At 39.3% G+C, this 13,510-nt stretch overlaps 1 protein-coding gene across 3 annotated transcripts in view; it reads left to right on the top strand.

The window, feature by feature from the left end:
• Positions 1-12,882, top strand: part of fto (FTO alpha-ketoglutarate dependent dioxygenase) — a 322,852-nt gene extending 309,970 nt beyond the window's left edge. For all 3 annotated transcript variants that reach the window (XM_069901571.1, XM_069901569.1, XM_069901568.1), the window contains one exon: positions 12,628-12,882. Coding sequence is in view for 1 of the 3 variants with exons in the window: in XM_069901569.1 (XP_069757670.1) it covers positions 12,628-12,647 (20 nt within the window). In the remaining 2 variants the exon portion in view is untranslated. The remainder of the gene's footprint in view (positions 1-12,627) is intronic.
• The last annotated feature ends 628 nt before the right edge of the window (positions 12,883-13,510 follow it).

Here is a 13,510-nt window from a genome sequence, read left to right as displayed (position 1 = left end):
GTAGTTTCTCCAGCAACTTCTGCAGTCATTAAATTAATAAAATTATTAATTATTTCAGCTAATGCTATTCTGATGCCAAACACAAAATACTGCAAACCAGAGAAGGTCACAAGCTTAAAGCTGATGAATATGCCAAGCAATATTACAATAGCAACAGTAAATTAGGAAGGCAATCAAAAGCAATTACCCATGATGAAAACTGTGTGCCTATTCAAATGCTGAAGTTAATTAAAGATCCCTTTTTCTCCCACAACAAATGAAGAAGGGGGAATAGTTCAGAATTATCGGCTGTGTCTAAGTTCATTACCATGTTGAAGTGATATATGTCAGAAGGACTGGACTTGTGAAATTTGCATTTGAAATAAAATGTCTTATTTTCCTAGAAATCCTTCATACCTAAGGTAGGTAAGGGGATTACTGGATCAGGCAAAATGACTGGCCTGTAATCTTAAGCCTCCAAACTAAATGGGTGATATTTTCCCGTGTGTACATATTTTATTCTGTGGTTTTATTCATGTCTGGTGCTTTCATTATTCAGCCAAACTACAACAGAGGAAAGAAATGCAAAATTTAAACTTAAAGTCTGTAGAATAGATTTTAATCAAAAGGAATTGACACTAGCATTTTACTTCATGCTACATCTTGCTGACAATTGTACATAATTCAATCATCCAGATCTCATCGAAAATGGATGAAAGTGTACTTGATATAACTGGCCCCTGCATGCACCAAAGGCCACTTGTTTCAACAAGCAAACATGTGAGGAGAGCTTTAATTTCTCATAATTGAGGACAGGCCTGCCATTTCGATTTAACAATAGAATTTAAAATCTTATTCATTACTATGTGGGGGGGAGGAATAGAGAGAATCATTTTCATCTTGCCATAGGTTTTTTTTTGGCTATCAACTTCAATGAATTCTGAAACAGGTGGTACTTAAAGGAAAGGTGAGAGGGTATTAAAATATTTTTTCCTTATCACTGCCTCTTAGCATTAAAATATGACATCATCAAAGGTTTTATCTGGATTTGTCTGAAGGATATCACTACTGAGGAGATCTTGGACGTACGTTTGGTGCAGTATAAGTGATATCTTGATTGACACATCTTCAAATAAGACGCTGAAGAGCTTTCCATATTGCCCTCAAAATAATTCAGATGTCAAATTATATCCAGCAGACTCCCTGACTCCACCAGGGACATTGAATAAATATTTTAAATATTTGGGGAAAATATTGAATTTTTGCATTAGGTCTGGGTTCATATATTTTACTAATAAAAGAGGTCACCAGATTGTTTGCTGATAAAAGAATGCAATGTCTTCAGTCAGCTGGGATGGCTTAGCAGAACAGACTGAAGTTGGGCTGACCTTTGCGCCTGATTTCATTTGGCTTTCAGCATCTTCACATTTAGTTGCTGGCCTGTCATGTTTATGTTTGGCTGTAAACAAAAAAAAACAATTGAAGCCTTTTCACATTCACTGTGTTTAGCCAGTTTTGCCAGGACCAATTGATCTGAACCCTGAGCTTATCTTTGCATTCCCACTATTAAAATAAGTTATTGGCTGCATGGAGGTACAGTCTTCTGGAGGTAGGGCTGTAATTTATGTTTTATTGCCTGACTTTAATGTAAATTCATTAATTTAGGGTGCTTTGTGAAAAAAAACCCTTTATTTTGGGCCTCAGATGCCAAAGACACATGCTGTCTTTAAGTAATTTACAGGAACAAATGTACTTGCATCTGAATTAAGTACTTCCAGGAACAAATTAAACCTCTGCATCTGCTTGAATGCCTACCCTTCAAGTTATGTAAAAAGTGAATAAAGAATAACAAGCGTCTTCCTGTGTAATTAGACCAGTGGTTCGCAACCTTTTTCTTTCCACTCACATACCACCTTACATAATCCTTTACTAACCACAGACCACCTATGGCATAGGATGGCATAGTTAGTAAGGGATTTCTTAAGGTGGCATGTGGGTGGGGACAAAAAATTGAGAACCACTGAATTAGACCATGATGATTTTTTTTCTATGAAGCAAGATACAAGTAAACTACAAATGTTGGCCATCTGAAACAAAAAAGTTGAAGAGACTGAAGATACAGCTAGTCAGTCAGCAAGCATGGAGGAAACAGGTGAATTACCATTTAAATTGTGCCATTCTCTATCAAAGATTACTTATTTCATTGTAAATGTTGACTAATCCACCATATATGAATTCTTCTCATTTCCTGCCCCCCCCCCCCCACCTTCATCCCACTGGCCTCTCATTCACCATACCCTCCTCTGTCATTTCCACCAGCTGCAATGAAATGCCACCACAGATACATCTACCCCCCCCCCTCCTTTCTCCGTTCATCCCTCGCCACCACCTCTCCTGGTATTTTTTTCCCCTGAAACCATATGAAGTGTTTATTATCATCTAACTGTATACAGTTATGATAGGGTTTTGTTCTAGGACTCACATCGTAAGTTGAAATTATCATGGGTTGAAACAATACTTCACTCGACAGTTTTTTTTTAATTTAAATTTAATTTAAAAGTTGAAAACATTTATTACAACTCAACGAACCAAGCAGCGTTTCTCTTAACTTCAGTGCACACATATACACAGCACATAATAATCACACATATACATAAAAATATAATGTAAAATAAAAATGTATAAAGAGTTTAGAATAATTTATTTATTAAATTTATGATAGAACGAAGGTGACAGGATACTGTTCGCCATCGCAATGCCTGTGGAAGAAGCTATATTCCAGTCTGCAGTCCTGATTTTGATGGCTCCTGTGCCTCCTCGTTGATAGTAGTAGGACAAACATCCTGTGTTATGGATCCTGTGCCGGGATCCTTGATAATTCTTTAGCCCCTATTTAAGCAAAGCTGTCGGTGAATGTCATTAATTAAGGAAAGGGAGAACCCAGATCTTCTCAGCCTTTTTAATGATCATCTGCTTTGACTTCCAGCCCGATACTTTGCAGCTACTGTACTGTCCAATGATGCAGCCAGACAGGACACTCTCAGTTGTACTCCTCCTTCACCACCATCCAGGGTCCTAAACAGCCCTTCCATGTCATTAACCAGCTTTTAATAGGCACACAGTTTTTCTCATGGGTAATTGCCTTTGATTGCCTTCCTAATTTACTGTTTATATTGTAATATTGCAAGGCGTATTCATCAGCTTTAAGCTTGTGACCTCTAGTTTGCACCATTTTGTGTTTGGCATCAGGATAGCATTGCCTTCATGTTTGAGGGGCAAAGGATACAGAGAGATTTAATGTCATACCCGTTGAAGATGTCTCTGTGTTACAGCTACATAGGCTACTCTGGTGTTGCACGTAGGCCATTGGTAAGGACAGAAGTACTGATGGAAGATCTAATTAGAAAAAAGTCACTTAATAAAGTGCCATTAGTTGGGATCCACTTGTTACAATTGACCACATTCTCAATTCTGAATGAGGAGTAAACTGATATTGATTGAAGTCTTCTAGGTTGTGCAAATTTGACAATTTCCCCCTTCTGGTGTTGACGCTCAAAGGGAATATAAAAGGCATTGGGTTAGATCTAAAGAAAAGAACCAGACTGGGGCAAATTTTGAAGTCCACTCATTTTGCATGATTGTATAACTACAGTTGCAGAGTGATTTGTGAGGCGTATCTTGAGTGGAAGGTATGGAGAATGGTGGTGGAGGAGATGGAAGTAAGCACATTCTTCACACAAACTATCAGAATTTATTATCATGAGCATGAAATTCAGTGTTTGTATATACACACATGTATAAAAAGTGCACAAAAAGTAAGACAGTGTGTTTGGTTCATTGTTCATTCAGGAATCTGATGGCAGCAGGGAAGAAGCTGTCTTTGTGCCGTTGAGTGCTCGTCTTTAGGCTCCTGTACCTTTTTCCTAATGGTAGCAAAGTGAAGAGGGCATGGCCTGGGTGGTGGAGGTCTTTGAGGATAGAGACTGCTCTTTTAAAACACCACCTCATGTAGATATCCTTAATGGAGTGAAGTCTGGTGCCTGTGATGTCACAGGCTGAGTTAACAACCCTCTGGAGTTTATTCTTGTCCTGAGAGTTGGTGCCTCCATACCAGCCAGACATTTACGAGAGTTTTGGGTGTCATACTGAATCTCCTCAGACACCTCACAAAGTATAGCCACTGGTGGAGCCTTCTTTGTGATTGCATCAACATGGAGTTTCCAGGACAGATCCTCGTTCCCCTGACTTCCTTCTGAAGTCCACAATAATCTCTTTAGTTTTGGTGACGTTGAGTGCAAGGTTGTTTTCGTTACACCATTCAATGGAGCTGATGTATCTCCCTCCTGTATGCTTCCTCATTGCCATTTGTGATTCTGCCGACAACTGTGGTGTCATCAACAAACTTGTAGATGGTATTGGAATTGTGCCTGGCCACACAGTCATGGGTGTATAATGAGTACAGCAATGGGCTAAGCACGCATCCTTGGGGTGTGCCTGTGTTGATAATCAGTTTCCAATTCATGTCAACTGTGATCTTCTGATGAGAAAGTCAAGGGTCCAGTTGCAGAATGGGGTACAGAGGCCTAGAATTTGTAGCTTCTTGACTAGCACTGAGGGACTAATGGCTGAGCTGTAGTCTATGAAGGGCAGCCGTATGTATGAATTGCTGTTTTCAAGGTGATCCAGAGCTGAGTGCAGAGCCAGCGATATTGCATTTGTGGAGCAATTGAGACGACAGGCAAATTGCAGTGGATCCCGATCTTTGCTTAGGTATGTGTAATTTCTGGTCATGACCAGCCTCTCAAAGCATTTCATCACAGTAAAAGTTAGTGCTACTGGGCGGTCGTCATTGAGGTGGCCCATGCTACTCTTCTTGGGCACCAGAATGATTGATGCCCTTTTGACTGCTGCATTGAGAGGTTGAAAATGTCCATAAACACTCCTGCTAGTTGGTTGGCGCAGATTTTCAGTATCCTGCCAGGTACGCCGTCAGAGCCTGATGCTTTGCAAGGTTTCACCCTCTTGAATGATGTTCTGAAGTCGCCCACAGAAACAGATATCACAGGGTCCTAAGCCTTTTCAGGGATTCTAGTAGGCACTGTTTGATTCTTCTTCTCAAAGCAGACATAGAAGGTGTTTAGCTCATTGGATAATGAAGCATCACAGCCATCTTTAGTGTTCACCCTCGCTTTGTAGGCTGTAATGGCCTTCATTCCCTGCCATAGCTGGTGTGCATCTGTTTATGTCTCTAGCTTCCTCTGGAATTGCCACTTTGTTTCAGAGTTGGCCTTCTGTCAGTTGTGCCTGGACGTCTTGTAAAGATCCTGATCCCAGCCTTAAATGCCCATGTTCTCACCCACAGCAGGTTGCAAATTCTCTGATTCATCCAGAGCTTCTGATTGGCAATTGTCCTAAGCTAGTCCAGTGTCTACATCTGATCTTGGGCATGTTCTAAAGTGTGTTTTACCTGGGAGGAGATAACCAATTTCTTGCTGTTTCCTTAAGGCTGATATTGTTAACTGTGTTCAGCTCAACATTGGTCACATACAGGCTACCAAAATCCATGGAAAATTCCACAGGAATTGGTGACCTAGGGTTAGCAGTGGAATGCATTGCTTCAAATGACTTTAAAATTGCCAGTATGCAGTGCAACGGGAGTCAGTCCATTATATCTGTTCACGTTTTATTTGAGCTTTGGCATTGCTTTTGAAGTTCAACTACATTGAATGTAAAAATATTTCTTAGCATTCACAATGGTATAAGCTTTAAATCACTTAAAATTATGAATAAAAAGGAGACTAAATCAGCTGCTGTCTTTTAAGATCTGCTTGGCACAATTGATCGCATTCCCAATTCATAATGAAGGGTAAACTGTTTTTTTTAATTGTGTTGGATTAGGTTGGTAAAATTTGGCGTTTTTCCCATTCCTGGTTACAATTCAGTAGCCGGAAAGGTGAAAGTCGTTGGATTAGATAAAAGGAAATAATTTAACTCGTTCAAATATTTGAATGTTGAAGCCTAGTTCATCATATGGTTGTTGAGGTGAAAAACTGGAAATAAGCTCTAAAGAAAATTTCAATTCAGAATGGGAAATTGGCATTGAATAAATGAGTTGAAAATACCATTCCATGTGGCATCAGGCAATGCAAACTATAAGTTCCCAGATTCTTTTCCTACCATGTACTTAACTGTTAGAGTAGCAATTGCTATCCAACAGTTGGCTTAGATCACCAGGGTTAAAAGGGAGAGTGCGGGGGAAAATAGACCAAAGTCCCTGATCAATACCATTGCCTGCTGAATATTGGTCACTATTATCTAATATCGGAATTAAATGTGCCCAGCCTGATTTGCTCATTCACAACCTGATCAAATAAGCTTCTGAATCTCATCATTTAGACCCTTATTGCAAGAAAAATCATGTGAAAAAGATACTTTTAGTATCTACAAACTAGTATTCAGCAACTACTATTATCTTCCAAACAGGAGGATTCCCTATTCCCTAAGTTCTGTACATTCCTAATCACGTGTATTTGTGGCAGATGGGGTAACCCTGGAATCGAAACACTAGCTTCAATTTGATGGCAAAATCACTGAATAATGAAGGCCGTATGGATGTTTTAATATTTTTTAGAGCAGCCAATCTCAATGGGGGGAGGGCACAGCACATTTAAGTCAATGCCTTGTTTCTTTTGACCTCACATACCATAAATGTTTTTTTATGTAGTCAATAGGAGAGAAGTATGGAAGAAACCAAAACTTGGCTTCTTCACAGGGGAGGGGGCCCATAAACTGAGCAGAGTCCTAGGGGAGCCATAGACAAAGAAAAGGTTGAAAATGGATGTTTTAGAGTACAACCTGGCCTATTTATGTATTTATAAATAGTTAATAAAAAGGTAAGTGAAGTCATCAATTAAATTGCTTGTCTAACCTTTGCTGTAGAGCACTCAGACAGCTGGTTGAGTTGATTTTGCAGTAACTGTGAATTCAGAGTGGTATTAAACCAATTCTTGAATTGTTCTTTTTCACTTCATTTTGTACTTGCAAATAAATATTCTGATTTAATTCTGATAGAAAGAGGGTAGGGTCATACTTGGAAAAAAAAAGGATTGAAACTAGCACAGAATCTTCTAGATTCTACTTCATCCCTTGCCCAAAGGGACAGATCTTTCCATTGACAGTAATAGTGAAGAGCCTATGAGTTGCTCTCAGCTCAGTGGTTTTCAAACTTTTTCTTTCCACTCACAAAGCACCTTAAGTATTCCCTATGCCATCAATGCTCTGTGATTAGTAAGGGATTATTTAAGGTGGTATGTGAGTGGAAATAAAAAAGTTTGAAAACCACCGTTTTAATTGTACCTCATTGACTTGTTATGTGCATGGTTTCATAACTCCAAAGGAAATGGGTCAATGACCATTTTTCACAAGCCAAATATTTAAGTTACAATTGGGTCTAGAGCAGTGGTTCTCAACCTTTTTTTCCCCACTCACATATCACCTTAAGTAATCCTTTACTAATGACAGAGCACCTATGTCATAGGGATTACTTGAGGTGGTATGTGAGTGGAAAGAAAAGGTTTGAAAACCACTGATTTAAACCATGCACAGACCATTCTCCAATAATGGGTAGATCCAAATGTTTTCCATTATCACCTCTCCTTGCATTCATAGATATCAGATGTTGCAGGATGGCATCATTTGAGCTGACTACAGGCGTTCTTGTGAATCTTCCAGGTAGTCTAGCTATCCATAATCTATGCAGCAAGCTGCTCAGACACCCTAATATCCATGCTGACTCAGTGTCAACATCTAGAAGTCTCATCTGTCTATTGGGGTTTACAGTGGTCGTGCGAGCTCCCTGGGTTGTCAAGAGGAAGCTTCTGCTGAAGTGTTGTCACATACCAATTTACACTGCAAATAATGTGTTTCACTTCCATTCAGCTTTTAACTTCTTTTCATTTCCCTGTGCTCAGTGAACTGAGCTTGTAGAGATATTGGCCAAAGGATTAGTAAAACTAAAATGTTTACCTAATTTGTCATAATATGTTCTGCTTGAAGTGGTGCAGGCAGTGATCTTTGACCTCCAGATATCCTTAGTAGGCCTGGTTATGATGTAGTACTTAGTAAATGGGCTGGTGGCAGCAGAACATCAATAAATGTATTGGCTTTTTTTATTATATTGACAGGCTGTCCAGTTTGAATGCATTGGATTCTTCATACTATGTCCAGTTGCTCCCCCAATCACACCAGGACATGCAGTAAATGTTGGTGGCAGGGGGATGGGGTCATAATATGAAACGATTGCTGTGGAGATTGTCTAGCCAGTTAACTATTGATATTTAAAGCACCTTCTCATAACAACAAATACATTATCCACAGAGGACGTTTCCTGTAATGAGTTGATACCATCAACATAAATATCTTTGAAAAGGGCTTCTATAATTGGTGATTGTAATTACTCCTCTTTTAATACTTAATTTCCAGTCCTGGGAATACAGTAGCTGTACATTGCAACTATTCATAGGACTGGAATTAACATGCTATAATTTGTGCATTTTACTGAATTATAACACGCCAATTAAGGAGAATTTCTGTCATGTACAGTGATGAAATATATAACTTTGGTTAAAATGTCACAAAATTATTAGGGTTTTTTTTAAATTACATTATTCGTCATCACTTAAGAATTGCTAGCATCAATGGATACAACACTTTCCAAATATCCGAGAATGGAGAATCTTTGTTGGGAAATATGTTATTAGATTATTAGCCGCCCAAGAATGTCACACTCATCATAATTTTAAATAGCATTTAATTGTTATTCAACATGGCGTGATCAGTTTCTTTTATGAACGAAGGTCCATGAAAAATACTGAAGCATTTTTTTTAATTTAGTTTATATAGATGTTAATTTTTTGCTGATTTACAAAAAAAATTTATCAGAATCAGAATTTGTTATCATGAACATGTCACAAAATTCGTTGCTTTGCAACAGCATCATTGTACAAACATTTATATAAACCAAGTGACAAAATAAGTAAATATTGTGCAAGAAAAATAAGAAAAAGACAAAGAAAGGCAGTGACTCTAGTTCATAAATAAATATGTAATGGAGATTAAAATTCACTGTTGGTTACTGGAAGCTCAGTTTACTACCCCATTATGGAGCAATATATAATGTGTAAGAAATTCAATTAACTCCAAGACTTTCCATCCCACTCCAAAACTGACCTCAGTTTTGACCAGGGAGGTCCATGGACTTACAGTGCTTCACTGCAGAGACCAACTGCCTGGCCGTCCCACCTGATAATAACTGGCCCAAGTTTTATTACCTGTAGAACAGGGCCGGTAGGGGCTTTTAGTCGAAGATTCCCGCAGCTCCACATCCAAGACGGTGGTGCCTACGATTGGCTGGCAGACAATGAGGGTTGGAAGTGCCGAGGAAGCAATAGTTCTGATAGGAACGCAGCAGTGAAGGAAGACCTCAGCGGTAGATCAGGTCAGCCAGGCCCGAGCATTAGGAGTGTATTCGGTGAGGCTTCTATTGGTCCCACATGGTTGTTGTATGGAGTGCACTCAGCTAGCTGTGGTTGCTGTGCCAGGCTCCAGCTCAGTTGCTGAAGGCCTTGTGCCAGGATGCAGACTGCTAGCAACCAGCTTCTGGAAACCGGAATTGGATCCAGGGTTCGTGCAGATGTGATGGAGTGCAGGCCTCGGGTGCTGACAGCTTCGTGACGCTTCAGGGATTCAGATTCAGGAGTCGAGGAGCTGTGATTTGGATGCCTTGAGCTCGGATTGCTACTGGACAATGTGTGGCAAGACTTCAAAGGTTGCATGAGGGCCAAAGGTGGCAAGTTCCACGCCACTCGAGGTCTCTGAATGGACTCTCCCCTGGTTCTCTGTCATGTTTTAATAATGGCACTGGATTAGTTAGAGGGCAAACAAAGGAAAATTTTTTTTGCCTATTTAGAGTACGTGGCATTCTTAAATTCAACAATTTCAGAGAATAAGGTATTCAGTCTTGTACCTCACAATGTTCCTTCCGTTTCCTTCCATCTACTCCACCAGTATTTAAGAAGGAAATCTTCCCCTCTATTTTCATCTCCCCCAGATACTCCTTCAGTTATTCTATAGTCTTTACCAACCTCTTTCAGCTGCTGTCACCATTTGTGTCACTCACTCGCCTCTTTTTTTAACCATAACAGAGACTTACCATTTAGTTTTCTGCCCTTTCCCACCTCCAAGTTTCCTTAGTTCTAATGAAGGGTTGAGAATCACAAGGACTGCAGATGATGGAATCTTGAGTGAACAAAGAAAAGCTGGAGGGATTCAGTGGATCAGACAGCATCCAAGGAGAGAGTCAGTCAAAGTTTCGGTGCGGGGCCTAGTGTTGAGATTAAAGTCTAAAGTGGGAAGGGGAGGGAGCAACCCTAAACAGAGGTAGGGGAAGGACAAAGAGGTGATGGCATACTGGACAAATAAAAAGTTAACAGCTCCACTGCACGCTCATGAGATGCCAAATATGTTGATTATTTCTAATATTTTCTGTTTTTATTTCCAAATGTTTTATCAGGTTTTACAGTTAGCCTTGCCTGGTTAAATGGTACAGCCAGCTGTAAAAGGTTTTTTTTTTGTTGGCACTTTTATGCATGAGCCGTGTTCTGCCCATTGAAATGATGGTATTACACAGTGCAAGCCATGTCACTATGCAGGGTCTTGCCATTTAGGATTGGCCAGATGTCAAGTTTGGTCCCAGTTCAGAAAGCTGTTCAGAGCCCAGAGCCATAACATGAGCCCAGAATTCAGCCTTGTGTTTATTTTATCTGCAACTTCATCAGCTGGGGTCATCCCTCTTTTCTTGCAGTTTCAAAAGAATTGAGTTGTTAAATCACGATGGGACATACAATCCTTGCTCAACATGTAATTCCTGTGGTTTTAGTAATTTGTCTGAGAAAAATTGTTACACCAGTCAGTTCCGTGCGGTAAAAACACCAAAATGCTGGAGGAACTCAGCTGGTTTATTCAGCATCTAGGATCTTTTTAACAAAAATATATTGCTGCCGTTTCGGGCCTGAAAAACATCAAGGAAAAATCAGAAAAGGCAGAATCAGGATATATCAGTCTCAGAATTCAAACAATGGGGGAAGAATCCAGACCAACAAAAGGTGTTAATTGGATGTGATAAGGGTCTAGGAGGAATTTATCATATCTGCTAAATGAGACCGGTGGCAATGGACAATCCTGCCTACCGGACCTACTCAATGGAAACACTGAAGACTTATAATAACTTGTAATAACTTTTGCTAGGGTTTTATGGTTTAGTGTCTTCACCCAATTAATAAAATATCAAATTCAGTTCGTGAAGGTCACCTTGGCAGTAGCCAGGAAATGTAAAACAGTTACATGGATGTCTGACTCCCATCTAAATACTACACAATGGAATATGTAAATACAGAATTGCAGTCCCTTGGAGAAAATCACTTACAACATGACACATTCGTTAAAATACAAGGTACCTAGATTGACTAGCTCCCCCTCCCCTCAAAATATGGATATTATAAAAATCTGTCCCAGTAGGGAAAGGAATGGGGTTAAGGAAATGGAACAGGGCACAGGCGACGTGCATGTTTTGTTTTTAGCCCTTTTTCAGTTTGCTTTATTTTAGTTTTTTTTAGCTTTTTTTATTCCTTACTTGGGTTATTCTAGTGGTTCTCAACCTTTTTCTTTCTACTCACATACCACTTTAAGTAATCTCTATGCCATAGGTGCTCTGTGATTAGTAAGGGATTGCTTGAGGTGGTATGTGGGTGGGGAAAAAAGTTTGAAAACCACTGTTTTAATCGTCCCTCGTTGACTCGTTATGTGCATGGTTTCATAACTCCAAAGGAAATGGGCCAATGACAATTTTTCTCAAGCACAATATTTCAGTAACAATTGGGTCATGAGCAGTGATTCTCAATCTTCCCTTCCCACTCACATATCACCTTAAACAATCCCTTACTAACCACAGAGCACCAATGGCATAGGGACCACTTACAGTGGTATGTGAGTGGAAAGAAAAAGGTTGAGAACCACTGGGTTATTCGGTTAATTAGGTTGTTCTTTCTTTAGGTTTTTGGTGGGGGCTCTGAACCCCACGTATTTATTTGCATGAATGTTGAAAAATATATTGATTATTGGAATTACTTTATGAATCTGTTAAAAAAAATCAAAATAAAATATTCAAAATGGCAGAGGCAATGGAGAAATGATGAAGGAAACAAATGGGGTGGGGATCTTAACAAGAGCAGTGCCAAGGGGCACATTTAGTAAATAGTAAATGAATCCTTTGGGAATGGGTCATGCAACTTTTCAAAAGAGAATAGAAAGAAAATAGTCTTTAAAGTATCATGACATGCTTTTTTACAACTTTATGTTGTTATATTAATGTAAATGGTGGTTTGGTTACTGGACATTGCACTTCCAATCATTTGGTGGAAAGTAACGTGAAGTGTTCAACTTGGGACATGCCTGGAAGATATAACACTGTTCTCCACTTCCTTACAACCACTTGAGGTAATTTCTCAACGCTATATTTAAAGTACGTGTATGGATACAATGTGAATTAATATGATTTTATTTGTAATTTATATATCTTTGGATTTTTTACAGATGGAGGTGATAGCAACTGAATTTCTTTCTTACTCCTCAGCTGAGAAAACCAGAATAATGTTCTGATTCAGCTCAACACTGTCACTGTAATAAAACATTGATTATTTGTTAAGAATGGCATTTCAAAAATAGGTATCAGATGAACTCTATTTTGTCACGAGCTAACTGATATATAGACAATGACAAATATTTACCTGGGTTACATGGTCAATTGCTTACTTCCCTTTTGACCACTAACCAGGTATATTTGCAATGCAGGAGAAATCCATGAACTGTTGATGCTGGAATCCTGACCAAACAAAGAGGAGCTGATGGGACTCAGTGTGGTCAGGCAGCATCCAAGGAGATAATTGAGAATGTTTCAGGTTGCAACCCCTCCTCGACACCAAGATGGGAAGGGGATGAGGTAATTCTGCCTCACCCGCAGGAAAAAGGACCTCAGGATTGTATGTGATGACACGTATGTACTCTGACGATAAATCTGAAAAAAATAATGATGGATTCCTAAGTTTGTCTGAAGAAGTGCACTTTGTTGCCCTCTATGCGTCCAAGAGCTTGTTAGTACATTTGAAAGTCCTAAGTCATTTCTGGGCATTTGATGTCAATTACAAGGCTTTTGATAAGGATCCATAGAGCAGATTATATGTTTTTCTAAAAAAGTCAAATCCAATGAGAAAAAATTGGATAAACTAATGTTTCTTCCAATGGAACTATGGAGTTGGAAAAGGAACTTAATCGAGATGTATAAAAGTATGAGGCACCTTCTAGAACGGAACCGTTTTCCTCAGCAAAGGAAGCATAGCTGGAAGGGAGAGAAGAGAAGATATATTTCATCCAGAGGATGGTAATGGTCTGGAATTCATTGGATGAAGAAAACTGCTCA

The sequence above is a fragment of the Narcine bancroftii genome, chromosome 10 (genome assembly GCF_036971445.1).
Source record: "Narcine bancroftii isolate sNarBan1 chromosome 10, sNarBan1.hap1, whole genome shotgun sequence".
NCBI classification, from domain to species: domain Eukaryota; kingdom Metazoa; phylum Chordata; class Chondrichthyes; order Torpediniformes; family Narcinidae; genus Narcine; species Narcine bancroftii.
This window is presented reverse-complemented; position numbering and strand designations above follow the sequence as displayed.